Source organism: Aulonocara sp. 'chitande type north' Nkhata Bay, linkage group LG4 (genome assembly GCF_057382095.1).
Source record: "Aulonocara sp. 'chitande type north' Nkhata Bay isolate Kocher_YH1m ecotype deep benthic linkage group LG4, A_spYH_male_GT1.1, whole genome shotgun sequence".
In the NCBI taxonomy this organism is placed as follows: domain Eukaryota; kingdom Metazoa; phylum Chordata; class Actinopteri; order Cichliformes; family Cichlidae; genus Aulonocara; species Aulonocara sp. 'chitande type north' Nkhata Bay.
The window spans coordinates 15180422-15206363 of NC_141347.1; the positions used below are offsets into that span (position 1 = coordinate 15180422).

Genomic DNA, 25942 nt, shown 5'->3' on the forward strand with positions numbered 1-25942 from the left:
TGCATCTGAAAATTATTACTTTAATAAAGATTTGAGTTTTGTACAGGGCACATGTGCAGAACAATACAACACCACACAAGACATGGACATACAGTATTTCAACAACATTAAATCAGACAGATACCAATGCATACAATGGAAAAGAATCAGTTCCAGTAGCTGTAAACAATATAACTCCACACTACTATCAAAAAGCCCAAACAAAGCTCAGGCGGGAGCTGAACAGACACCAAGCATGACATATAATATCGCCACTGCAGACTGAGAGGCATCATCAAAGACACTATTAGCCACAGCAAGATGATTCTGACCTGATTTAGCACCAGTTTGGCGGCACTATGCAGACGTTTCAATTAGTGACGGCGTTTTCAAATGTTTACTCAAACCTCTTACGTCTTCAAAAAAGCCCCGGGGAATTCACAGAAATGCAGATGCTTAATTAGCTCAAAATATCTTGCGATGAGAATTTTACATCAGGACAATTCATTTGATGATTTGTTTACATGGGTACAAACACCCTGGCAGGCACTTTCCACTAAGGATCTTTTTTGTATGCTAGGGAGAGCTAGTGTGAGAGAAATGTTGCATTCAACAGCATGTCTCATAAACCAGTCGAGAATAATGGTTAGAGGTGGATTTTTATGAAACTCACTAAGGCATATTACAAACAACAGTACAACTCATGCATGGAATGTATTACAGCTGAAATAGTTACTAACTGTATCTCATATCCCCGTGTTGTTAGCTTTGCTGCGTCATCATAATAATGTTGGTCCAAAATCAACATTGCAGCTGACCCATCAGGATGTTATGATGTCATAGCTTTGCAATATGGTGAAAAGAAAGTTTTGTTTAACGAGGGGCATTTCGTTTTATGTTTTTTTAATTTATTAAGTCATAAAGTATTATAAATATATCATCAAGTTAGGGTTTGCTATTTTCTAAAGGTAGCTCATGTTGAGTTTTTGTGATAATTTTTAGAAGCATTAGCTAACTTCTTGGCTAATGCTAACAGTGACCTCAGACAATGTCACTGGTCTGCTGATCCTGGACCGATGTTATTGTGACGACGCAGGGAAAACACCAACGCGGAGACATCATCCGTGTTAATGTAGGATCCTTCATTTAAAGGTAAGAGTATAGCTTTTAAGCTAGCTAATCATAAGCGTTTCGGATAGCTAACCGCTAACATTACATAAGCAATATAATAATTTTAATTTTATATGTTCATTTTGAAATTGTACTATATGTACCTTAAAAATACAATCTGTTTGCAAACTACATTTATCTTTATCTTATGTTGCACAACTCTCTAGATGTTAAGAGCATCTGCTGGACCGTTAAGCGTTTCTGAAGGAACCATAAAGCCCCTTCTTACTTCATACAAATGTATGCCATTAGTTAAAGAGCTTGGAAAGAAAGTAACTTTACTTCTTTAAATTTCGATTGCTAACTGAATGCTCAGACAACATCACTGGATCAACGTTATTATGATGATGCAGGAAGAACACCAACACAGAGATATCAGATCACCCGTGTTACTGAGTGGCTGCATGTTTAAAATCAAAGAGTATCTAAGAATGTAGATGTGAAGGGCTTTATGTATCTATCCATTTAAAGAAGATAAGGTATAGTGTGATCATTTGAGATTTTATTGGTTGGGTGTATTTTTACCTTGATTTCTCAATTTCTCAGGTTACATAAATGGAGAAAAATGTATTCAAGAAATGAGTAAAAACATTAAAGACATTAAAAACATTCTGTTTGTACTGAGAATTTCCTTAGGGAAAAATATTTCTGTAATTTCAGGTAATTAGGGGTTAAAACAGACCCCCCTGACCTTTAAAGACAGACACACAGACAGCCACCTTTGCATGAATGCAAACGCTTCTGTCCTCTTCTGTGAAATCGGTGAGCAACACATTGCAGTGGCAAGACAATAAAAGCATATGAATACATCATGCAGGGGTGAAAACAATGTAGCATCACTTATAACAAGTATCCGATCCATCTCTATCCCCACTTTCTCTTTTCATTCTCTTTCATCATCTACTCCTGGCTGCCACCTACTGCTTAATATTCCTACCACTTTCTCCAGCATTTTTCATCACCTTACCTTGACTTTAAACTCTAAAGCAGTCACAGCCCTTAATTAACTTCTGCCCAACCCTGCTGGGTTTCTGCTGGCTTGACACAACCTCTCGCTTTCATAGTAGAGGTCAGATCTCTGAGACTGAGATCAACTCATTATTTTTCATACAATGTGGCAGCTTAAAAATAAATGAATAAATGGAAAAGTTGCTTATAAAGTAGCACTTTATAATACAGCCTACGACTAACAGTATTCCATTTCAAATGACAATAAGGGGGTGAAGTTTTTAGAAAAAAGAATAAAGTAATAAAGTAAGGAATAAAGTACGTAATTTAGGTGGGTGGAAAGTTCCATATGTTTCGGTACAAACACAAATGATATTTCTTTAGTTTATTTTGTTAGTATGCAGTACATTTATGGATGCAGCCCATATTATAGAGTGGTTTAACCTTCCAACCTTAAATTGTAAATACATGTCAGTTTTTTGGTGCGCATGATGAATTTTTGGTAATAGATGTACATATTCCTACTTATTAAAAAAAACCCTTAAGAAAACAAGCATTGGATTATAACCACCCTTTTTAGTGAATCTAAGTATTTATAGGTTTAAAAAATTACATTATAATTTTAGATAAAATACCATAAAATGGCATTTTATGGTATTTTATGGTAGAGAATTAAACTGTTAGTAACAGGCCATATTATAAAGTGCTATTGAAAAATTCAATTTTTGCACAGTTCTGACTGCTAAATGACATCATAGCCACTATTTTTAGCTGATTTAAGTAAAAGTTCCACAGGTTGGAATTTTCTTTATTTGCTTTCTTGTTAAGACTTTGATAAAAGGCGATTGCCAGTCTCACACAATGTATATAATTAACACTACTGCAGCAGCTGGCTAACTTAGCAAAAGTGTTCGAAATACATCATCTGCCATTCTTCAAAAGTTACAGTATCTGCCATTAAACTCATTCATATTGTATTTTGTACAAAATCTATGGAGTAAATACATAGTTGTCTTACAGCGAAATCAAGACCTTTCACAATGCTGGATAATCATCAGAAGTTTCTTGCAAATCTTGTCACATCAGATGTAATTCCTTTTTTTCTTGTTAATGAGGTCTGCATTTATATAGCACAATTCTACTTTCATTAAACTTTACAATACACCCATTCACTCTGTGTGTTCTTATAACACATTTACTGTGCCATATACACACTAACAGAACTTTTTGGAGTTTGTTATTTTTCCCAATAAAACTTAAGAAGCTTGGATTGCCCTGAACTTCCAAATGATGACAACTTTCTCTACCTCAACAACCCACTACAGGTATTTTACAGAAACACTGAAATCCACAGAAGCTATTAGAACTTGATAACTCCGTTTTAAATAATACTCATCAGCTATTAGCCGTAAGCACTTCTAAAGTATATGTAAAACTAAAAACTGTCAGTATTGAATGTATTGGCACTAAAATGCATTTCGGTGGTAATTCATTTAATTCTGCAGCCTTCGGGATCTACGAAATTCAACTGAACTGAACACAAGTGATTGAGGACTTTCATGTCTAAGTAAAGAAATTGTTTGGTACGCTAAGTTAGCTGGCTGCTTTACAACATTCAAATACCTCTACTCAAAACTCCCAACAAGAAAGTATGTTTTGTAAAATGAGGAATCATTTATTTATTTAAAGATGGCAGTGTAGCATTTTAGCTAAGTAGTTATACAAGTTCTAATTAGCTATTAGCTACTGTTACTGCTAACAATAGCTATTAGCTGCTGTTTTTAAGTGAGCAAATCTACACTGTAATTTTCATTTTATATTCTAATTTAAGAAATGGACTATATGTACTTTAAAAATACAATCTGTTTGTATACTACATTTGTATTTATCTAGTATTGCACAACCTTCCAGATGATAAGAGCATCTGTTGGACTGTTAGGTGTCTCAGCCCCTTCTCACTTCATATAAATGTATGCTATTAGTTTCTTTTTCCATGTTAAACAACTGTTATCCAATGCCACACAGTTTTAGAAGTTTTTTACTGTTTAGAACGTCCCTTGTTAGTGGTAATACTGGAGATGTGGACTCTTTCCCTTCAAAACCCTCCCCTGTAGTTCACTGAGAACTCCTGCTGTGTTTACTGCAAGGCTCCCCGGGGTCTTTGGTTGCTCCACCATAAACATCAACTCCATTCTCAGCCCAGGGTATCACACTGCCCTGGGTTATTTTGCCACATCGGGCTAAGCTGGCCACCTGGTTGGACGTCAGGACGCGGTCCCAAAGACCCACCTGGGACAACTCTCCAACCAAGGCTTGGGATGAGTCAAAACCTCCACCCAGAGAATCCTGGAGAAAAAAAATACACATACCTAAAATAAATGTACTTTTATTTCTAATGCCTATGAGCACAGCTTTAGCTTTTTTGTTGCCTTTGGCAAGAGCGTGGATTTGAATTTGGGAAATGAAAAAGATGTGGTGATCAGTATGAACACAAGCCAAGAAACAAAAGCAGACATGTGGGGCGGGCTCTTTTAACTACCAGATCTGTATCCATCACACATACACATCTCATTCATAGCATCACATCTTAGCACACTATCTGAATGCAGGCAAGCAGAAAATATAATTCATGGATTTACTTACTTTCTCAAAGTCACTGATGCTTTCATTTTCTAGTTTTAATTATAGCAAACAGAGAAGCCAATAGGTGAGCAGAGGCACAGCCGCAGTGGCTAAACTTTTGACTGCAGCGCTGTACTCAGGAGGACTCGCCAAACGAACTTTTTCTCTAAGCTTCTTGTCTGCTTTTAACCAGCTAAAACTTTAGTTACTTAATTATGTATTTTATTCACCTGCTCTTGCCCGAGAATGAGCACTCCATCAGGTCGAATGTGATGTCCAGCGGCTAGTCCGTGACCTTCTCCCTTCAGCCTCCCCCCTTGGTAGGCCTGCCACACTCCTCCCTTTTGTGTCCAGCTCACACAGATGTGCTGCCAGCTGCCCCTGGAGAGGTTCAGAGGCAACTGAGCCACCTAAGAGCAGGGGAACAAAAGGGCAGTCCAGATGAAGCAGATGTCATTGTGAGAGGTTTTGTGAGTGCCACAGTTCTGAAGGTAAGGCGGGTCATCAGACAGCTTGTGCTGAGATTGCATTTGCATGAAAGAAATGCAGCTCTAAAGTCATAAGAAAGCCCTTAGACACCTTTTGATGCTAAAGTTCTAAAGATGGCTCTTATAATGCTTTTTACTTACCAAAGACATTCTGTTACCTCCAAGGACACACAACTTTTTCTCCAGGCATCTATTACCATAATGACTTCATTGGATTGTGCCTAAAGCCACTGCACTGCGCTACACTACCCTGCAACCCAAGGTGGTATCTCAGTTTATCATTTAAACACATGAATGGGGTTATTTAGCTTGTCTAAATTGGCTGTTTTGTTTGATGTGTTCTGCTTATTTGTATGCTAATTCAAAGCACTTTTTCTTCCTCAATAGACAGTAGAAATTCAAATTTAGGCTATAATTTTTTATCGATCCATCCATCTATTCTTAACAGCTTCTCAGCTGTCACAGGGCAAGAGGTGGGGTACACACTGGGCAGATCGTTAGTCTGTAGCAGGGCTAACACACAGAGAGGCAACCATTCACACCTATAGCTGTTTTTGAACCACAGGTTAACCTAACAAACGTGTCTTTGGACGGGGATTGGAAGAGTCCCTGAAGAACATGCAAACTCCACACAGAAAGGCTCCAGCTGACTAGTGGATTAAACCATTACCCTTTTATGGTTTTTATGTACCCCACTAGTGGCAAACATTGTACATGAGAATGAACCATCCAGAAAGCAGAAGCTGGCTTTGAGTGCCTTTAAGGTTCTAATCATCAAATAGATCATGGCTCTCTTCCACAGTGTGTCTTTTACCTTGTCTTCCTCCCATCACCCCCAAGCTGTCAAAGAATATGGCTGCTCTTCCCCTTTTCTTCCTGTTAAAAGGGAGTTTTTCCTTCCCACTGTCACCAACTGCTTTTCAAAGGTGGTTGTTTGAATCTTAAACCTTGAACCTTGATTGTTGAGGTTTTTTCTCTGTTACTGTAGGGTCTTTACAAGATAAAGCACATTTGGGTGACTGTTGTCTGATTTGGCACAATATAAATAAAACTGAATTGAACTGAAAAATCATTTGAAAAAAGGCTGAGAAGCTTCCTTGAAAATCCAGAGGACTACAGAGAAGTTGTAGTCAGACACTCTCAGTACCTTGTCATTGATGAGCAGCTCAGCAGGAGCGTGCAGGCCTTGCAGCAGCACCAGTTCATTCGGCTGTTCGGGGACAGCGTACGACACGGGGGTCCCAATGCCTCTCTCCGCGGGGCGCAGCCACAGGCAGATCGTGAAGGCCCGCAGCTTTGGCATGGAGTGCGTCACAACAGCGTACATGTAGTTTGTCCGTGTTGGGAAGGACAATCTGTATCCCTCTGGGAAAGAATGCCCTGAGAAACCTGGGGAAGTGACAGAAACCAGAAACCAGTTAAGCAGATCAAACAGTTTCCCAGCTTTTATTATATAACTGCATTTTCGTCACAGCATCTGATGTGTTTTTTAAGCTGGGTATGAATTTTATAGTCTTTCTCATCTTTTTTTTCTTTTACACAAGTTGAACATGATTTATTCATTATAATGAAAGCCCATGGCTTGATTTGATTAAAAGCGAAAGAAAGTCGAACCTAGAGGGTTATTTTTTATGCCAGATTATTTCTCATCATTAGTAACTTAATTCATTTTGTGAGTGATTAATCAGTCACTCGTCATTTCTCTCATCATTTTAAAATTCTTTTTCATTAAGGCACATTAAAATGCGCCTGCACACAAACACGAATGTTCTGCTTTTTTCTTCCATTTTTCCCCCTTTGCAATGATGCCGTACCTTCCTCCAGCCCTGAGATTCGGTGGTGTAGTTTATTGATGCCCCGCTCGATTTCCTGTTTGTGTTTCTCCGTTTCCAGCCTCAAGGCTTTTCTCTCTTTCTCGAGAAGCTGTACCTTCTTCTCCAGCTCGACCTCTAAGTCGTCCATCCTCCAGGAGCTGTCAGAACCAGCTCTGTGCCCAAGATCAGGCAACCTTTCTGGGCTGCCAGACATCCCACCTTCCTCTGGCACTCCGGAGGTGTTGCTGTCTGTCTGGTTGTGAGGAAATGGGCCAATATCTGACTGCAGAGGAGGAAGTCAGTGGAAGAAAACTTGGTCAGAATGTGGTTTATACAGTCTAAGGATGAAATAAAAGTGCACAGTCTCTATGGAATTCTGTTTAGTAATTCTAGCAGTATGGGTATTATATGAAAAGAAAAGAAGCAGCAACAAGTTCTTTATCCAAACTTCATGTATACCCTAGCTCTGAACTCTAACACTAAAACTATGTTTTGGGGAAAAGGAAAAAGAACTGATTGACTGATTTAATAAGGAGTCTTTATATGCTGCGGATAGGTTTAACCTTTTTTCCACTTAAAAGAACACATCAGCATTTTGGGAAGCATGTTTTCTGAGCGTGTGTGAGTCTATTTCTATCCTGTTGCACAGTTTGCTTGGTTGGCATGCAGGCAAAAATAGTCTGGCACAAACTCCAATAAGAAGAGAACATTTTATTTTTATACTTTGGCTTTTTATTTCATATATGTGTATATATACTGTATATCAATCTTAACAGACATTTGTCCCTGCTTCACTCATATGTATATATACTGTATATCACTATCCTCACTAGTATCTTAGCTTCAATTTTTCCAGATGCCTTTTGTTGGATAAGTGCAACTTTCTCAGTTCCCAAAAGGTTGATTCTGTTCATCTGGACGTAACATTTTGTGGGAGAAACGTTTCATTAGTCATCCAAGTGACGTCTTCAGTCTCAGCTGACTGCAGGTTTCCCCAAGCTTATAAAATGTACATTTGAAGAACAATGGGCTGTGAGGTCAGTTCCTTGATCATTAACATGCAAATTGTCTCAGTTCTTTGTAAGTTTACTCCAGCTGACTAGACTCATTTTGCATCAAGGTTTATTCTGCTTTTTTCAGCTCCTCTCCCTGCCCACTCTCTGTCTGCCACAAGCCCTACTAAACTCTAACTGCGAGCTGGTCTCCAGTTCCCCAAACACCTGCTTCAGTTCAGCCTACCTGCAAACAGAGCACGCCCGCTTTTTTTCAGTCTTCAGACAGCCAGGTCAGTACGAAGCAGGCAGATAGAAGGGAGTTAGATGATATCAGCTCTTGGCAAAAATTCTAAATAAATGTATTTCTATATAATATTCCTCTAAACTGTTTTTTTTTTAATATTCTTAATAATAGTGGATCTCTGTGTTTTAGAGGCGCCACAGTATAGTGGTTTACACATTTGCCTAGCAAGCAAAAGATCCTCAGTTCAAATGCAGAAGGAGACACAAATCCCTCTGGTGTTGTGTGAGAGAGGGCATCCAGAGTAAAAAGTCTGCCTGCTGTGGTGACACCTTGCGAATAAGGGAGCATCTTTATTGAATCTCTAAGTTCACCGCAGCTAAACATTGACTAATTTTTCCTTCATTGGCCATAATTTATCCTAAGGCTTCACTTTCCACTAAAACAACAGAAGCATGAATAAAGCAGTCTAAACTTAATAGCACTTGTTGCTCCACAGAAAATGGCAAAAAAAATGTTTATTGAGTTGCTAAATATGGTGAGTCATCTCATGTCTAAAGAGAATTTTTTTTCTTTTCAGTTAGGTATCACACACCAAACAACAGAAACTCACAATTCCATATTAACGTGATTCACTGAACACTCAAACCACAAAGGAAGCACTGAGGTAAATAAAGACTCAGCAAGTTTCCTCAAACCTGCTTGTCCAGGCTGTTCCCCGAGCACATTATTACATGGTATATGCAGTCTAAATATACAGAGATGCCTGGGAAATATACTATACTCATGAGAAACACGCTGAACATGTATATGCAGCTTTAATGCATATGCAAGGTTTTTGATGGAGCAAAGATAGATGACAGATGGAATTTCCAATGAAATGCTCACAGCATTATATTAAGATGTACTTTAGCAATCTCTCCAGCCATAAAAACACCACTTTGCAGGACTGGGTGCATTTTCTGATAAAATCAGCAATAAAACTGTCAGCAAGGCTTTTTCCAGAAAGCTGCAATATGTCATTATCGTCAAGCTAAAACAAAAAAAGCTTTAATCGCTGATTCTGAAACAGATGTGTCGTCATGCTTCATTCATTGTTAATATTATGGGAAATAGTAACTGGTCTGGTTCTGGTTTATAGCACAGCTCTACTTTACTTAAGGAGCCAACAGTATTCAACTTGTCTCATTCACCCATTCACAAAAACTCTTTTTTTTTCCTGCTTAAGTGTTTTATATCTAACATTCACACATTAGAGAACAATTTCAGGATCAGTATCTTACCCAAGGATACTTTGGCCTGCAGACTAGAGGCTGGAAAAGCGAGAAATCAAACTACCAACCACTGGCGGATCTAGAAGATTTTACATGAGGGGCCAAAGATGGGGCGAGAGGTCTAGTCAGGGTGCCAGTCGCTCCCTTTGCCTCCCTGGTGATCTGCCCCTCCCACCACCTTTAGTAGAAGACCTGCTGTACCACCTGAGCTACCCTAAAAAAAATTATGCTCACATTAGTTCTGCTTTATAAGTCTGTACTGCAGCGCCAACTGTAACTGCTAGTACATTTGTTGGCATGATCTCAGAGATGATTAGGAGAGTTTGTTTGGGTTTTTTTTTTGCCATATTTCTTTGTGTGTCTTTCTTTGTCTGTGAGGCTGTATTTAAAAGCACAACAGTGCTTTGAGCAAAATGCAGACCGAGTTTCACATGTGAGGTTTTAACCTAATGTTGGTCACAGATGAAATATCAGCAGCACATCCAAATTAGAGCTCATCCTGCAAATTTCAGGACATTCAGAAGTGGTTGAAATACGTTACTAAAAACACAAGTGAAAATAAAGCACGCACAGTGGCACTGGAGCAAAAGTCAAGTCAGCCTCTGCAGTAATTAAATATTTTTATTCATGCTCCTGGCACACTAGTTTAAGAGAAGAAATGTCTTATTTTATATGATTAGTAAAAAACTGATGCTTACTGTATAATACAGACAATAATACCCAGAACGAGAAGGCTCTTTGATTTAAATTTTCAAGCACTGTGTGGTGCTTCTGCTGTAATATATTGAAGCTAATGTGTTAATGCTGATGGGATATGTTCAATTCAGATTAATTGCTCTCCTGATATGTGAGGAGACATCAACAGTTATTTTTCCTTTTTGTTTTTCTGGCTGTACAAATATTTGGGCATAGCTGGCTGTATTAGGAGCTGCAGCAGACTAGACATGATGCAAAACAACATCTGCAGACCACATGCAAGAAGAAAGCTAGGTTCAGGGGATTTAACCAGTGCTTTCCACCTTTGTCCACCAGTTCACAAGGTCTGAAAAAAAATCGAAATCTGCTGTACCTGTACGTGACTTGGATGGTGGAAGAAACAGTTTGGGGGGGTACGTGGGCGAAAGAAAAAAACAAGAGATAAAATAGCAACAGAGCAGGAATTCAACTCAGGCACAACTTAAGTTCTGTGAGAACAGGGATGAAAGTCGTCTGACAGCAGTGTAGGGTGATAAGGTTATGTGTGACAGATCACATGGATGCATCCTATAGAGGTTTTCTCTGACAGTGGCAATGCAGACACAACAGACCGAACAAAGGAAGTGACCCACCACACAAGCATGTCCTACATAAACTACATCAGAGGAGCAGAACTGCAGGGAAACACAATCAGCCTGTGTTTGGACCAAACAAACAGGAACCTCCTGAATTATTCACGTCATTTCTTTAGCCCCAAAATGAGGTTATCCTTCATCTGAATCTGGTCAAGTAAGAGCGTGTTTGATGTCACTCTGCTGTCTTCTTTCCTTCACTGCCTCCTGCTCTCCCTGCACGCATCACTCTTCACTCTTTCCATTATTTTATCATTTCAGTTCTGGAATTAGCAACAGTGTATGTGGGCTTCATTACATATGTCAGGTGTGATGACATGGAGAAAATTAGGTGTTATTAACAACTGACACAAACACTGTAGCAGATAGTTCACTGAAAAAAATAAACCCCTTGTTTTCATGGGTCATATCCATAAATCCTAAAGGGAGCTCTAGAGTGAAGAAGAAATAAACAGCTAGGTGTCTTCACAGTGGCCAGCATGGAGGAGTGTGTTATAAATATTTAAAACAGCTCCCTCTCCATCAGTCTTACACTGTGGAGATTCTTCTTTGTGCCCTCAGGTGCCTGTGGTGACTAAATACTGCTCCCTGGGATTAATTACACCTCGATCAAGTGCTGCTTGATTTGTATGCAGAGTGTGGTTTGTGTGCTTTTCTCGACACTCTACCTACCTCCAGTTTCTCTATACGGTCTTTGAGCTGAGTTATAGCCTGCTCCAGTTCATCCACAGCTCGCACTGTGAGCAGGTGGACACCGTCGGAGGTCGCAGACGGGCTGTCCCGCACCATGATCCGGTCCAGGTGCGCCTCCTGCGCCGCGCCTTTTCCTCCTCGCAGCGCCGCGGAGCTCCCACGTCTTCCCGCGCTGCTGCTGCCGCTGCTCCTACCACTTTTCCCGTCCAGCCCCTTCTCACACTCGGACAGCTTCCCCGTCAGCTCCCTTATGGTCCGCTGGTCTGTTAAGATTTGGTCTTTCTGCTGCAGAACGCTCTGCCGGAGCTCCTCCGCGGTGGTGCGGAGGTAGCCCCAGTCTTCGCCTGCGTACAACGACGGGTCGTCCGCTTGTTGCTGAAAGTTTTTCGGGTTGCACTCCCCGGCTGGGATCGGAGTGCAGATCAGCCGACTGACGGTCGGGTCATGTCCGGTGAGTCCGGTGACCCCGTCCAGCCCGCCGAGCCCAATGTTGAAGGTAGGCGCTTCTGAATCGGGCGTTTCAGAACCGTGGAGAGCACCCAGGGAGCCGGGCCGGGCCACGGAGCCCGCAGCGGCGGGTGTCTGCGCCGCGGCGTCCGGGTACAGCGAGTGGTTGTCGACTGCTGGTTGCTGTTGAGCCGCAGCAGCCTTGGAGGATCCGGTGTGGACAGCCGCGATGATGCAGATAACCGCTCCGATGAAGGCCACCATCCCGGCGGCCAATATAATAACGATGAACTTCAGGGTGGCGGCGGGGGCGATCGATTATTAGAAAAATCTAATAACAATAATAATAATAACACTCCTTATCTGCAAGAAATAAAAAAGGAATCTTGCCACCAAATAAAGCTAAATAAAGTGTGAAATGACTGAAGTTTAGTCTGTATAAATGAGAGAGCGGGACAAAAATCACTCCTCACATCCCCGCTTTAAGAGAAAAAAAAGCAGGAGATGGAAAAATGAGAGTTCCGCACCATAATTGAGTGATCACGGAGTCAACAGAAAATATCAGAAGCAGATCGTGTGTTCCACCTCCTCCTCCTCCTGTTCAGCGCGCATGTCCTCGGTTTTCAGGCAAAAAATCCAGCCTGTTAATGCCGAGACGGAATCACGAGGGGGAGAGAGATGGAGGAGAGAGAGGAGAAGTTAAATGTAAAAAAAAATAAAAATACAGGACACACCTGTCCCCCACCTGCACTGTGTTTAACAGCACAACTTTAACCTTTGGGGAGGGCGACCCTTTTCTCCCCCGTTTTCACAGATAAATTTTATTTTGCAGAATACATGCAAAGAAATTTTGGAGGAGAGGTGATTTTGTTCTTTCCATTTTCACTTCAGCTTCCATCAAATTCTGAGCCAGCTTTGTCCTGCATACATACATAAAAAAAACCCTCCCATTACACGAGAAAATTAGTTTTTCGGCCCTTTGGCTACAGCTATATTTTCCAGCTCAACAACACATTACAGACCGGCTATACTGTAATGTGATGTGTGCAGAGCCATAATTCACCCGGGAGGCTCCCTGTGGAACAGCGCCACAGCAGCAGAGATGACAAAATGATGACCCTAGTGTGTGTGTGTGTGTGTGTGTGTGTGTGTGTGTGTGTGTGTGTGTGTGTGTGTGTGTGTGTGTGTGTTAAAGACCCGGAACTAATAAGAGGTTTCATTACACCGTGTGATGCACACTCTTAATTAAAAAAAATGTATTTATGCATGTGCTTTAGATAGAAAATGGGAGCCAGCATATAGGCTGGTGTGGGAACAATCCCTGTCTCCCTGGTATGAAAATGAGCGTTGCAGTATGCATTCTCACACTTGTAACAAGGGGATTTACCTTAAGACTGCTCAAAGTCACAGGTATTAAAGGCTCAAACTTAAGATAGGTGAGGGAGATGACATCCAAGATGTCTGCTGTGGAAAAAAGCTCATGGGCTTCACTAGATCGAGAATATTAAAAAAGATTAATGAGTCGTTTAGATATGAAGAGAGGTAACTGAGAAATGTAAATAGAAGCAAGTCACATTAAGTAGCACATAGCAAGTGTCTGAGCACTGCCGCAGTAGCATGTGTTATTGTAGCTTTCTTTCCAGAACATGTGAGTGTGCAAGTACTTCAGTGGGGGAAATAATTAGTTGATACCCTGCAGAAACTGTTGCATGGCCAACACAGAAAGACAGACAACCACTCACACATAAGAACATGGAGACACCATGCGGAAAGGCTGAAAAATGAAAGATTTGAACCCAGGACCGCTCAAAAATCCTTAGAGGAATAAATATTATGTAAAAACTATCAATTATTTTGAATGTTATTTAGTGACATAAGTATTTGATCGTGAAGGGAAACGATGTAGTACTGGAGGTTGGAGAAACCCTTGTTGCCAAGTACAGCAGTAAGATGTTTCTTATAGTTGGTCATTGGGTTTGCACACATCTCATTTTGGCCCACTCCTCTTTACAGAAACTTTCTAAATCCTTTTGGTTTCTTTAGTGTTGCTTAGCAACTTGAAGCATCAGCTCCCTCCAGAGATATTCTATTGTACTGAGGTCTGGAGACTGGCTAGGCATGACCTGGATGTGATCCTTCTTTGAGTCACTGTCATGCTGGAAGAGCCATCCACGACCCATCTTCAGTGTTCTGGTTCAGGAAAGATCATCTAAGATTTTATGTCCATTGTCCCGTCAGCGTGGTTAGTTATCCTGTAACCAGAAACATAGCTTCAAAGCATAATGTTTCCACCTCCCTGCTTGACTGTGGGGATGGTGTTCTTTGGGTCATGCTCAGCATTTCTCTTTCTCCATGGCGGGCTGAGTTCATGGCAAACTGCTCGGTTTTGGTTTCTTCTGACCACAGCACTTCCTCCCAAACCTTCTCCGAATCAGATTTTCAGTGAAAAACAAAAGATGGGCCTTCTTGAGCAGTGGGACCTTGTGTGTGCTGTAAGTTTTCAAACCAACATGGTCACCAGTGGTGTTCTTGATGATTGTGGTCCCACTGTCTTCAGTTCATTAATAAGCTCCTTCCATGTAGTTTCTGACTTTTTTTAGTTTTATATTTCTTGAATTTCTGGATCATCAGACCAGCAGGTCTCACCTTCTCACCAAGTTTCTTGTTGATGGTCTTATAGTCCACTCCAGCCTTATGCAGGTCTGCAATCACGTCCCTCACATCCTTTCACAGCTCTTTGATCTGGCCCTTGGTCGTGGGGAGGTTGGATTGGAAGAAAGTGATTCTATGGATGGACGTGTTTTATACACACATTGAGTTGAGATCAGGACTATCAGTAACTGTGGGAGCTAGAACTGTGGCTGTTTTGTAGTGGATCAAAGTGTTACTTGACTCAATGACATGTAAATTGATCTATAACTTTATGTAATGTGTGTTTTTCTAGAATTTTGGCTGATATATCTCTCTTTATTAAATTAAACTGCCATAAAAATGACAGACTGTTCATTTCTTTGTACGTGAGCAGTTTGCAAGTGAGACTAACAACAGAGCCTTCAACATACAAGCATGCACAATATATTGCACACAAAACTGTATGATGTTGCCTGCAGTAATTCTTGTGGCTGTGAATGTTTTAAATGAATATTACATTATATTTTCTTTGGTTTCTTTGGATTTTTTTTGGTAAACAAAATAAAGGGTCAGCCCTGTAGCATGGTTTGTTTTTAGTCCATTGAGCTGTATTATAAAAGATGTGAGTGCATTAAGAAGGCCAGTCTGGGTAAAGCATGCTGGACTCTGCTGCTGCTGGCCAGTTAATGATAGAAATGCAGTCCTGATCTATTACGTCTATAAGCTTTTGTGAGACTCTGTGCCCAGCATGTCTGAGCTCAGTTTATTATCTCAGTCACCCTTGACCTTTGTGTTGTGTGCTACTGCGCTGTTAGAGCTTTAAAGTTTTTTTTTTCTGTGATAGAAATGTTTCATTTTGCTGTTGCACTTTTTGCACAGGGTTTTATCTGAAATCTACGAAGAGATTTCTGGGTCTGTAATTTATTATAGCTTAAAAAATTAACCAAAGGTTTCACTAAGTGTTTCTGGACTCTGTGCCTGGCTTCTTCATCAGGATAAAAAATAGAAGACAATCGATGCCCTAAAATTGACTAAAGGAATACATCATTGTCCATGCAACACCCACACCTCTTTCCTGGGAGTTCATGAGGAGTTCACTGACACTCACATGTTTAAAAAACAACCTACAGGCTGACAATAATACATCCATCTGACCTGCGAGATGAATGCAGTGTGTGTTTCAGCTTGCCAGCAGGATGGTCGCGTACCAAAATGTGATAGTTGAAGTAAAGAGAGGAGTCGATAACCTTCCTCCCACACACTTGAGATGTTGATCAAATATGGCAAACAACTCTGCCCCTGTCTTTCTGAACAATAGGTGAAAAGGTTTTCAAGTTTCTTTCCTTCCTTATGCAATGATTATGTTTTATATACTTTACACTTATATACGTCTTCCATATAGTTTCACTAGATATACCCGATCAACTGCTGATTAATGCAAATATCTAATCAGCTGATCACAGGGCAGCACCTCATTGCATTTAGGCATGTAGTCATGTAAAGATGACTCGCTGAAGTTCAAACTGACCATGGTTGTTGGTGCCAGATGGGTTCATCTAACCTGCTGGGATTTTCCTACACAATCATCTCTAGGATTCACAAAGAATGCTCCAAAAAACAGAAAATGTCCAGTGGGCAGCAGTTATCTGGGTGAAAATGGCAGAAGTCACAGGAGAACGGCCAAATAACCCCTCGTTACGACCAAAGGATGCAGAAGAGTATCACACATTCAACCTTAAAGTAGATGGGCTACATTAGCAGAAGATCACATCAGGTGCCAGTTGTGTCAGCTAAGAGCAATAACCTCAGGTTGATTTTCCAATGGGCTCACTGAAATTAGAAAGTGGACGGCTGGAGAAGTGTTTTCTGATCCGAGTCTTGATTTCTGCCCTGACATTTAGATGGTAGGATCACAATTTGAGGTAAACCATCTCTGCATTCTTAGTACCAACTGAGCATTGTTAAAACCACATCCTACCAACTATGGTCCGTGCAGACACCAGAAGTATGTTTTTTCTCATGTCTGATAAGTGTTTTTTCTTTATTTTTTCATTTTTTAATGACTTTGCCAATCATTTTGTTTGTGTTGATCAGTGTTTTTAAAAGCACAAATGTGTTGAGGTCCCAGGGGACCCAATCCAAAGCATCCAATACTGCATATGGACTTTTAATAAACTGAACAATTTGTCCCCTTAATTTTTGCCATGGATACTACATTAACGTATAATTATCAAGGTGGATATGAGCACTCTGTCAATCATTTTAAAAAAGAAATATTCAGTTGACATAATAATATATTTCTTTCTTTAAATGACATTAGTTGCATAGCTAATAATGCTGCTTTGAGAAGAAACAGGTTCATTCATTCATTTTCATAAACACTAAAAATAAGAATCATCAAGAAGCTTTCAACGCTTTTACATCCTACAAGGCATATACACTGCCGCTATAAAAATCAACTGGTATATGTATTAATCCAAGAAGAAAAGGAGAAAAAACTAGCGCCTGAAAAATGCTATTGTAAGAAATTGTACAATAGATAAACTATCAATACGTACCTATGAGGAAACTGTTAGCCTTGATCTGGGGCAGGAAAGGAAAATCCTTGAATTCCGAGAGAAATTGTTGGATTTATTCTGTTATATTGAAAAAATATGGTTTTATATGATAATAACAGTGTAATTTTACAGGTTATTTTAATCATTTCCAACACTTTGTGAAAGCAGATATGTACTAAAGTCTTGAATAAAACATTCACTTCAGGTAACACCCACCTGAGCACACACAAAGCATGTGTCAGTGTGTTTTATGGTTGGGCCACGTTTAATTATTTACTCCTATCTTTCTCAGGCCATACCGGTGTTGATTACCACCTCACTGAGCTGCCCTCGCTCTTCAGCTCCACACCCAATCTAACTCTCATTTCTTTCAGAGGTTGTGGGACTTTTTCAGAGAGATTTAAGGCCTGCAGACCTTCTCTGGATTCAATTCACAGTTGCACTATTCTGGATATAAACATGTCGGGAATGAATAGTGATCAGCTGCATCGCTCCACCTTGGGGATTTACTCGGTAAGAAACAGATACTTTGTGTGGGCCGCGCACTTGCATTAAACAAACTTGATTTCCTCTTGAGAGATTCTTTGGGGAACTGGGGCAAATTTTGTAACATGGAAACATTTCGTGGCTACTGAGGTGGAAAACGTGATGCCATTTTCGAATTCAACGAGCATTCGCTTTCAATTGATAGCAGCAGAGATTTGAATCTTGTGTTGCAGAGGCTCCAGTGTTGAGAGAGAGAGCGGGTGTGCTCATAAATATAAATTGAGTTCAAGATTAATTGTATTGATTCCTCTTTAAGTGGGTTTGTTACATTTTTCTGGCTATCAATACTCAAAAGAAACTGTGGTAATTGTGCATATGTGTGTGTGTGTGCTTTTGTAAACAGAGCTTGATTAATGAGTTCAACCCAGGCCTACAGAAACTGGTTTCACTGGGGAACAGTTACATCCAAGCCTTCAAGAGTAAGTATTGAAAGAAAAGAACAAATGTATGGAAGCAAAAACAAAGAAAAAATCTGCTGCTAATTTTTTTAAATGTTATTTTGGGGAAAAATCACAAAACTATCTTTATAACTGCCATAAACTGCAGTTTGGGAGCTGCCAGGTATCTATATGAGTGCAACTCCAAAGTTCATATGCTTTGGGAATATCCTGGTGCTATTACAGCCTTAGTTATGGGTCTGTAACCAACCAACGTTGTTATGACTACATTATCAGCAGACAAACACGCTTCCACCACTATATTTGATGTGGACATAATGGAACAATGACGCTTTTGTTCAATATAGAACTATTGGATTCTTTTTAGGTGTAGCTCTATATGTTTTCTATAAGTCTTGTAAGAAAGGGAAGAGCTGATTGCAGAGCCAGGATTAAACTCTGTCTTTCAGCTACCTACATCATATTCATCACTCATCCCACTGCTGGTGCATTAATGTGAAGATCTTTAAAATGATGAAATGTAAATGATATTCATTATATTAAGTTAAATGTGTTTGTGTAGACAGCACAATTATTGTATCAAGAATTAATCAGTAATAGCAGTGGTGCATCAACAGTCCTGCAGACATAAGAACTAGATTAAGATGTGTCTCTTTGTCAGCCGCAAAGGGGGGCTGTAAACTTCTTGTGTGTGTTCAGGGCGGAGCCTGAAACTTATAACATGTCACTGAGCTCTTACCAAGACCAGGAAGTGACAAAATTAGAACTTGTTAATTTTACTGTCCCAGCGTCACTTTATAAAATGCAGACTGACAGTAATAAAGCACAATCAGTAATGTTTCACTCTTGAAATGAGCCAGTCTCACACTCTCAGACTGTTTTGCATACTTTTGTTCAACCACTCATTTGGTACATTACAGGCAGAGGACCTGGGTATATAAACGTTACATTTGAATACAAATAGGGCTGATAATTTTCCATATTCTTATATTTAGCATCTGCTTTTGAAGTGCCATATCTGGAAAATGAACTGTGCTAAAGAAAACCATCAAACGACTGTGCTGTGTGTGTGTGTGTGTTTGTGTGTATGTGTTTCAGCTCTTGCTGCGACAAGTGACGCTTACTTTAGCGCACTTTCAAAGATTGGGGAGAGAGCTTTCCACACGGCATCATCACGCTCCATAGGTATGTGAGAATCCACAGCTGATGAGTGGAAACGCAAAGACGTTTTTGCACCTCACCAGGATATGAGCAGTTTGTCTGTGATGTATTCGTGGCCATTTATTAAACACATTAAAACATGAGGACCCCAGTTTTCCCCGAGGCAGCATTTTATTGCACTCATAATTGCTGTGCATGCGTAATGTGTGCTTGTGATTAGCATACCCTTTGATGTGTGTGTTAAACATAGTGTTTGAAATTATTGAAGGCACTGCATTTCACAGCATTTGCAACAGTCAGTGCACACAAGGACTAAAAGATTTCGCTTAGACTCACCTAATATTTGCATTGGGCTCAAATCAAGTGAAGAATGTGGCAGAACTTTAAACTTTAATTTCTAATTCATAACAGCTGGATGGGTTCAAAGCTAAATTGATGTATGTTTCAGGGAGTTTTTATGTAAGTTAAGAATGTTGGCAGATGGGTGTCAGATGTCAGCGGGGGACATGAATAATAGATGAAGACAGGCTGCGGGCCGTGCTCCGTTCACTTAACTGCTTTATGTCAGCGGTATGACAGTTTAAACAGTTGGAGTTGAAGACCTTGTAGGAACTGGATCATTAGTCTACTCTTACTGTACACTGTACAATGATATAGTCTCCCTGCTGAATAAGTCGAACATTTCCAGAATGTACTGCAATGTTTCAGTAGGCTAGAAAATGATGATGGAACTGGGTTAGAGCTCTTATCAGTGTTTAGGTCCATCCCCTACCCTTCACTCCAATAAATCTTGACAGCAGGAGCTGACCTTTGAGGTTTCTCAGGAAGAAGTTGCGAAACTTTCAGGATGCTATTGCGATTACGCAGAGATTCATTAAAAAGGAAGTAGAGGTGTTGTAAGAAATCAATTCAGTATAGTAACAAGGAAGCTGTATAAAAATGTAAGTAACAGTCAAATCACTTACACTGGTCCTCAAGCCCAAGAGTCAAAAATGAAAGTTCACCAGCCATCCACACAAAGTGGTAAAGAACACTTTATAAAGCCACAAAGAGTAAAACACTAGGAAAACTGTAATATACACAACAGGGTTAGCAAGAAAATAACTTCCAGAGCTAGCAAACTACCTCATTTCAGATCATCATGTCATTTATCATTAGACAGAGATAACTAGAGTCAGCACAGAATGCAGTTTATAAATGATCTTTTTTTTTTTTTTTTAAATAAATCATCTTAAATATTTAAGTTTTACAGGTTTTTGCTACATAGACATTGGCTATGGCTGTTAATACTACACCAATGTAATCACGTAATAGACAAATATTTAAATGAAAGAAAAGTTCATTTTTATTTTGTACCATAGCAATTTATACTTTTACCAGTCCTGTATGTGGCCCACAATGGAAAATGAGTTTGGCTTTCCTGTAATAAGGGATAAAAGCTATCTAAACCTACCTGGCCCAAAAACTGATGAAGACTGCCCAGCCATCAGTTTGTGACCTACAGCTCAAGCACTCGGGTTTACTCGGGTTATACTGGCCTGATATTGAAATTTGTTTGATTATCTGAGAAACAGTGTACAAATTATGAGAAAAACGAACAAGGAGGTAAATACTTTTCATTGTACTGTAGCTATGTACTTTTGGAGCAGTCCATCCATCCATCCATTTGCTTCCGCTTATCCTTTTCAGGGTCGCGGGGGGCGCTGGAGCCTATCCCAGCTGTCATAGGGCGAAAGGCGGGGTACACCCTGGACCCTGGTCTCCTTTCATAAATACAGTTTCCTTATTGTTGTTCTGAATCACTGTTAGTACAGCCTTGAACACGTCTTTATGGATTCGCTTTGAAATAACTCTTACAGCATTTCTTTACCTGCTAATATAATGGTAGTTCCATAATTGTTAACAGTGAAAGGTGGGCCTCTGATGCTGCCAACATTTATAGTTTCAGGGTTGGCTTACTCCTTCACGAGTCTTTATTCGGCTTTACTCTAGGCTGTATTCACAAGTGGAAATTGTCCAAAATACTGTCAAAGCCATTATGTTGGTTTCTCTCCATCAGCTGTGCAACACTTTGGTCAACATCTGCTTTATTTTTAATGGACTAAGAAATACAGTTCCTTAATTTGGCTAGAGTTATCGTGTTATTACATGCACCTACATAGAGAAACATAATCTGGGTTAATAAAACAATAAAAAATTAGGCTGGAGCAACACAAAGCTGAAATCAGCCACTTGTGTAATAGTGAGTTGTGAGATCATTCAGTATCTGTGACACAAAAAGGACTTTAGAGTCATGATGGTCTGATCTTATATTAGCAACAACAGAACATGTTTTACCTGCTTATCATTACTGATAAATCTGGTTTTGAATCTGTTGATACCTGATGAGTTTGGAAGTCAAAATGCACATTATATAATTTCATGTTTTTGTTCTGTAAAGATATTATATATTTATAATCCACTCATCTTTCAGGAGATGTCCTGATTCAGGTTTCTGAGAGCCAGCGAAGACTCACCTTAGAACTGGAGGGATTAGTAAGTTACATATTAGTAGACACTCATTGCTCATCATGGTGTTTGACTACGATATAATGAATATGTTCCTGGTTTTCCATGTTTTTAGGGTAACTTTATTTTCTTTGTCTCTTCTCAGTTCCGCTGGTTCAGTTTGGAGGTTCTTGACTCCATGGAAAAAAATGTCAGATTAGACAGAGATTACTTATTGGTGAGTAAGAACAAAACAGAAGGGACTGTAAGAGTATGACAGGATAGGGTAAACTGAACCTCTTATGCTTTCCCTCTTATATATGCTTACAATGGTGCTCATGCTAAACGTGGCCAAAGCTAAAAATAATGAGGTCAGTGTATGTCAAAGTGACCCAGAAGACTTCAAACTGCTCTAACAGCTCAGATTATCTTCTCTTGGATCTGTCTGATGTCAGAGGTCTGGCTGTGAACGGCGCCCAACACACCTGCTGTTCAAACCTTCTGTTTGCAATTGGCAGCCAGTCAGAAGAATGCTGGTTTCAAGCCAGGGTGGCCTAAAAAGGCAACAAACTAAACCAGCTTGTTTCACATAAAGGATGGACTGAGTGGCAGGGCTGTAACCTAGTATTTTTTTTTTTTTTTTAAAGGCTTATTTTGAACTGTGAATCATACAAAGTTACTCTAGTAGAGTCCAAAAAAAATTAAATAAAATAAAAAATCAAGCTGGAAATTAATATAACTTGAAAATTGTAGCTTCTACAAATAGATTTTCAACTTAATGTAAATACCTGAGCGTTTGAGATGGTTTTACACAGGTGTGATATGCATTCTCATACAGGGCAGCAGGGAAACGTATGAAATGCAACTCCGCAGCCAGGCAGCAGCTCTGGAGAGACTGAACAGGAGACCCAGCCAGGTTTGTGCGTTTCTCTCCTGTACTCTTTCAGTACACTGGAGAGAAATTCAGCACTGCTGTTTGTGTATGTGTCCTTGTACAGTTTTCTGTATCCATGTTCTGTCAATTAGGCGTATCCTCAGGGTGGTAGTGAGTATGTGGACTTCCTCAGGGAGAGCCATAACCAGGCTCTGCAGGAGGAAGAGAGAAGATACCGCTTCCTGGCAGAAAAGCACTGTGGCCTGATAGAGTCCTTCACCAAACTCATGAATAAGGTATACAACTTACTTCAAATAGCATTTGTAAGTTTAATATTTATAGCTCACTTTGGCTTACTAACTGGAGATGCTTCGCAGATGAAGTTTACTAATGAATGTCAGAGAAACATAAGATAAGATATAAGATATAATTCCCCAGAGTGAGGTCATCCTGTTTTATAACCATTTGTCAGACTTTTAAAGTTCAAGAGCAGGTTTGCTTCCTACAGCAAGCCTGGTTGCAGGTTGTGTCTTTGAACTCTGGACTCACTTTTATGATATTTGTTTCACTTTTTATGATACCGCTCTACCAACATTTCATGTTAGTTGTTCCTGTTGAGCAGATGTTGGTTGAACCGTATGCTACAACAGGAATAGATAAATAGCTACTACTGTACAAAACAGACCCTTGCAACATATTAAATATGACCTCATAACAACTAATCTTACCGTCATGTGAGAATAAGCAAGTAAGATGTGGCCACTCTGCTGTATGCCTTTATGATCAGCAGTTTGAAAGCTGCTCAAAGAGATGCTAAAATGCAGTAGATGAATAACAGAGAAAGAATCTGAGGAAAGATGCTCATGAATGATCGAAATCATGAAAGTCAGATTAAATCAGCAGATGTAATGAAGCCGGAGCTCAAAAGAGACACAGTTACTATTTAACCACAGATTATCTCATGCAATTTAATAATAGATTTGACATGACAGGAGCACAGTTATAGTTACTATTATTGCCAGGGAAAGGATCAATTACTCCCCCTGACATACTGGAGGAAACTAGTGAGAGAGGAGAGAGAGGAGCAAAGGAGAAGAAGCAAAGAGGAAAAAACACAAGGGGAGGGGAGCATAAAATCCACCAAAGCAGCTTAAACATGATGTGAACAAGGAGGCCCGTGGGTTTAGTGGCACCAGGGTGCTGGCAGGGGATCCTTCAGGTCCTATGAGGGTTTGGGCCATGTGGAACAGGCTCATTGCAGCTGATCAGATTTTGATCTGGAAAGTTTGTTGTTTGGATCACTTGATACCTTCCAGTAGTCCATTTTGTTCAGGAAGGTTCCTAACTGAGTGAAGTGATGCGTAAGTGTCTGTGCGGCAGACATAATAAGAAATGTTCCAATTCTCCTGGTCCCTAAGAAATAAGCTCCACTACTTCCTTTATTACCCCCTTTAGCACAGAAAACACTGGGACCATCCTTTATGAAAGGAGAGGAGTAAACACCATCCCATAAGTGACAGCATATCATGTAAATGTGAATTATAATTGTGTTTCCCATTTCAAGCCTTAACCTGCTGAGCAATGTTGAAGTTTCAACAACAGTTAAATGCACAGTTGAACTCTGAACATAACACTGCTGTAAAAAATAATCTTCTTCTCATCCCGTTGTTGCCTTACACAACATTGATCTATATCAACTTTCTAAATCAAGATTATGAGCTATATTAATTGAAGTGCGTTCAAGCGTCCGTAGAATTTAGTTTGGTTTAAATGATGCTGTCTTTGTTGTCTCGCAGTACTAACCAGCATTCTACCAAGAGCAGCCCCAGACCCAATGAGGAAGCATGAGAGAGAGTTATCTGGGCCTACTAACCAAAATATTACAGTGCATAGGCGCGTGTATAGTTTCCACTCTCAGAAACCAGTGAGGCAGGTCAGATCAGTGGAGGAGTCTGAAGGATATGAGGGATAACTCTTCTGTTAGAAACCTCTTGGCACTGGGTTTGAAGTCTTGAGGACTGAGACTGAGGCGGAGAGCTGGATTTATCCAGAGGAGAGCTGCAATATTACAAACTATTACACTGTATAAAACTGAAATCTGTGTGGAACAGCTGACCTATAGGATGTGTAGAAGAATGACAAATGTTATTTACCATCAGAATTTGAGCTGCCCTGTGTTAACGAAGGTAACATTCTGAGTATTCATCTAACATAGTGACATAATCTCATTATTAGCTGCAAAAAGCTTTTGACAAACATTTCAATTTTACTCATTAAAGACTGGAGAGAAATCACTCACTGTGTGCGCACTGCTGAGAAACAGCTCTGTCAAGTTAATTTCTGATCTGCTGTGTTACAATACCAGCATTACTGACAAGCAGAAATAAGCCTCTAATTACTCAGGGTGAATTATGAGTCAAGAGTTTTAGGACAGAACAAACTTTTGAGCCATCCATCCATACCAATAACACACTTTGTCTGATAAAATTTACCCCTCTTGTTCGACATAAAGACGCGAGAAGCAACTATGACAACCACGACAGGCATTAGGCTTTGTGGTAGATTTTGTGCAATTTACAATAAATAACACACAACAAATGTGAGTAAATCACGTTTGCAAATACGTGTGTCATAATATACGTCACAGATACATCATACATACGTCACAGGCCAGCTGCCAAAAAACTCAAAAAAACAACAAAAAACAAAAATATCCACGATGTTCACAAAACTGTTAGTAAATCCAAAAGCTTTTTGTGTGAGAAGGCTTTGGGCTGCCATATAATCTTTGTAAATCTGGCCCTATATGCTCTCTCTTTAAAGTTCCAACCTTTTTGATGAAGTGTTAGTTTTCACGTCATTCTCATTTTGAAGCTTTAGGCTAAGAACAAGTTGTGGTGAAGTAAGACGTGCGTTCTGTAGTTCATATTCTGCACACTGTTGATTCAACACAGTGACCTCACATCATTTTAGGAGACAAGGGTCGTTTGGATGCTCAGCAAACTGCTCTTCTCATGTCCTGCTTCCATACGAATTCTCCTACACACCGCTTGTCATTGACCACAGTAAAAATGTCATCGAGGTCAAGGACAAGTGGTTAGAAAAGGAGATAGGAGGTACTTTTGCAACATACCCTCTTGGGCTCCTTTTTCTGTTCCTTGTGCCTGTGCACCTTACATGGTAGGCGTGGTGGATTTTCCTGTTGGGGTGTACTATGTCTGCAACATAGCTTGCATATAAAGCACAGATGTAGCGAATGTGGACCTTTGTCTTGAAGCTTTAAGTCAA

General features: G+C 40.0%; 2 protein-coding genes across 3 annotated transcripts in view; one reads left to right on the forward strand and one right to left on the reverse strand.

Moving 5' to 3' along the window:
* nptxra (neuronal pentraxin receptor a) lies at positions 1-13030 on the reverse strand. The gene is made up of 5 exons (XM_086288663.1): positions 11532-13030; positions 7022-7304; positions 6355-6596; positions 4950-5129; positions 1-4443 (listed from the first exon to the last, which is right to left on the reverse strand). The coding sequence occupies exons 1-5, from the start codon at positions 12261-12263 to the stop codon at positions 4213-4215; spliced, it is 1668 nt and encodes a 555-aa protein (XP_086144789.1). The 5' UTR covers positions 12264-13030; the 3' UTR covers positions 1-4212.
* baiap2l2a (BAR/IMD domain containing adaptor protein 2 like 2a) overlaps positions 12238-25942 on the forward strand; it is a 25284-nt gene continuing 11579 nt past the window's right edge. For both annotated transcript variants that reach the window (XM_086288664.1, XM_086288665.1), the window contains exons 1-7: positions 12238-17701; positions 18078-18153; positions 19231-19317; positions 21767-21828; positions 21947-22018; positions 22619-22696; positions 22807-22950. In XM_086288664.1, the coding sequence (XP_086144790.1) occupies positions 17648-17701; positions 18078-18153; positions 19231-19317; positions 21767-21828; positions 21947-22018; positions 22619-22696; positions 22807-22950 (573 nt within the window). In that variant the 5' untranslated portion in view covers positions 12238-17647. The remainder of the gene's footprint in view (positions 17702-18077; positions 18154-19230; positions 19318-21766; positions 21829-21946; positions 22019-22618; positions 22697-22806; positions 22951-25942) is intronic.

Coding starts and splice junctions, on each gene's coding strand:
- nptxra (XM_086288663.1), bottom strand. CDS start 12,263: ATGGTGGCCTTCATCGGAGCGGTTATCTGCATCATCGCGGCTGTCCAC. Junction 5,130..6,354: donor AGCTGCTCATCAATGACAAG/GTACTGAGAGTG, acceptor CCCTGCTCTTAG/GTGGCTCAGTTGCCTCTGAA. Junction 4,444..4,949: donor TCATTCTCGGGCAAGAGCAG/GTGAATAAAATA, acceptor TTTTTTCTCCAG/GATTCTCTGGGTGGAGGTTT.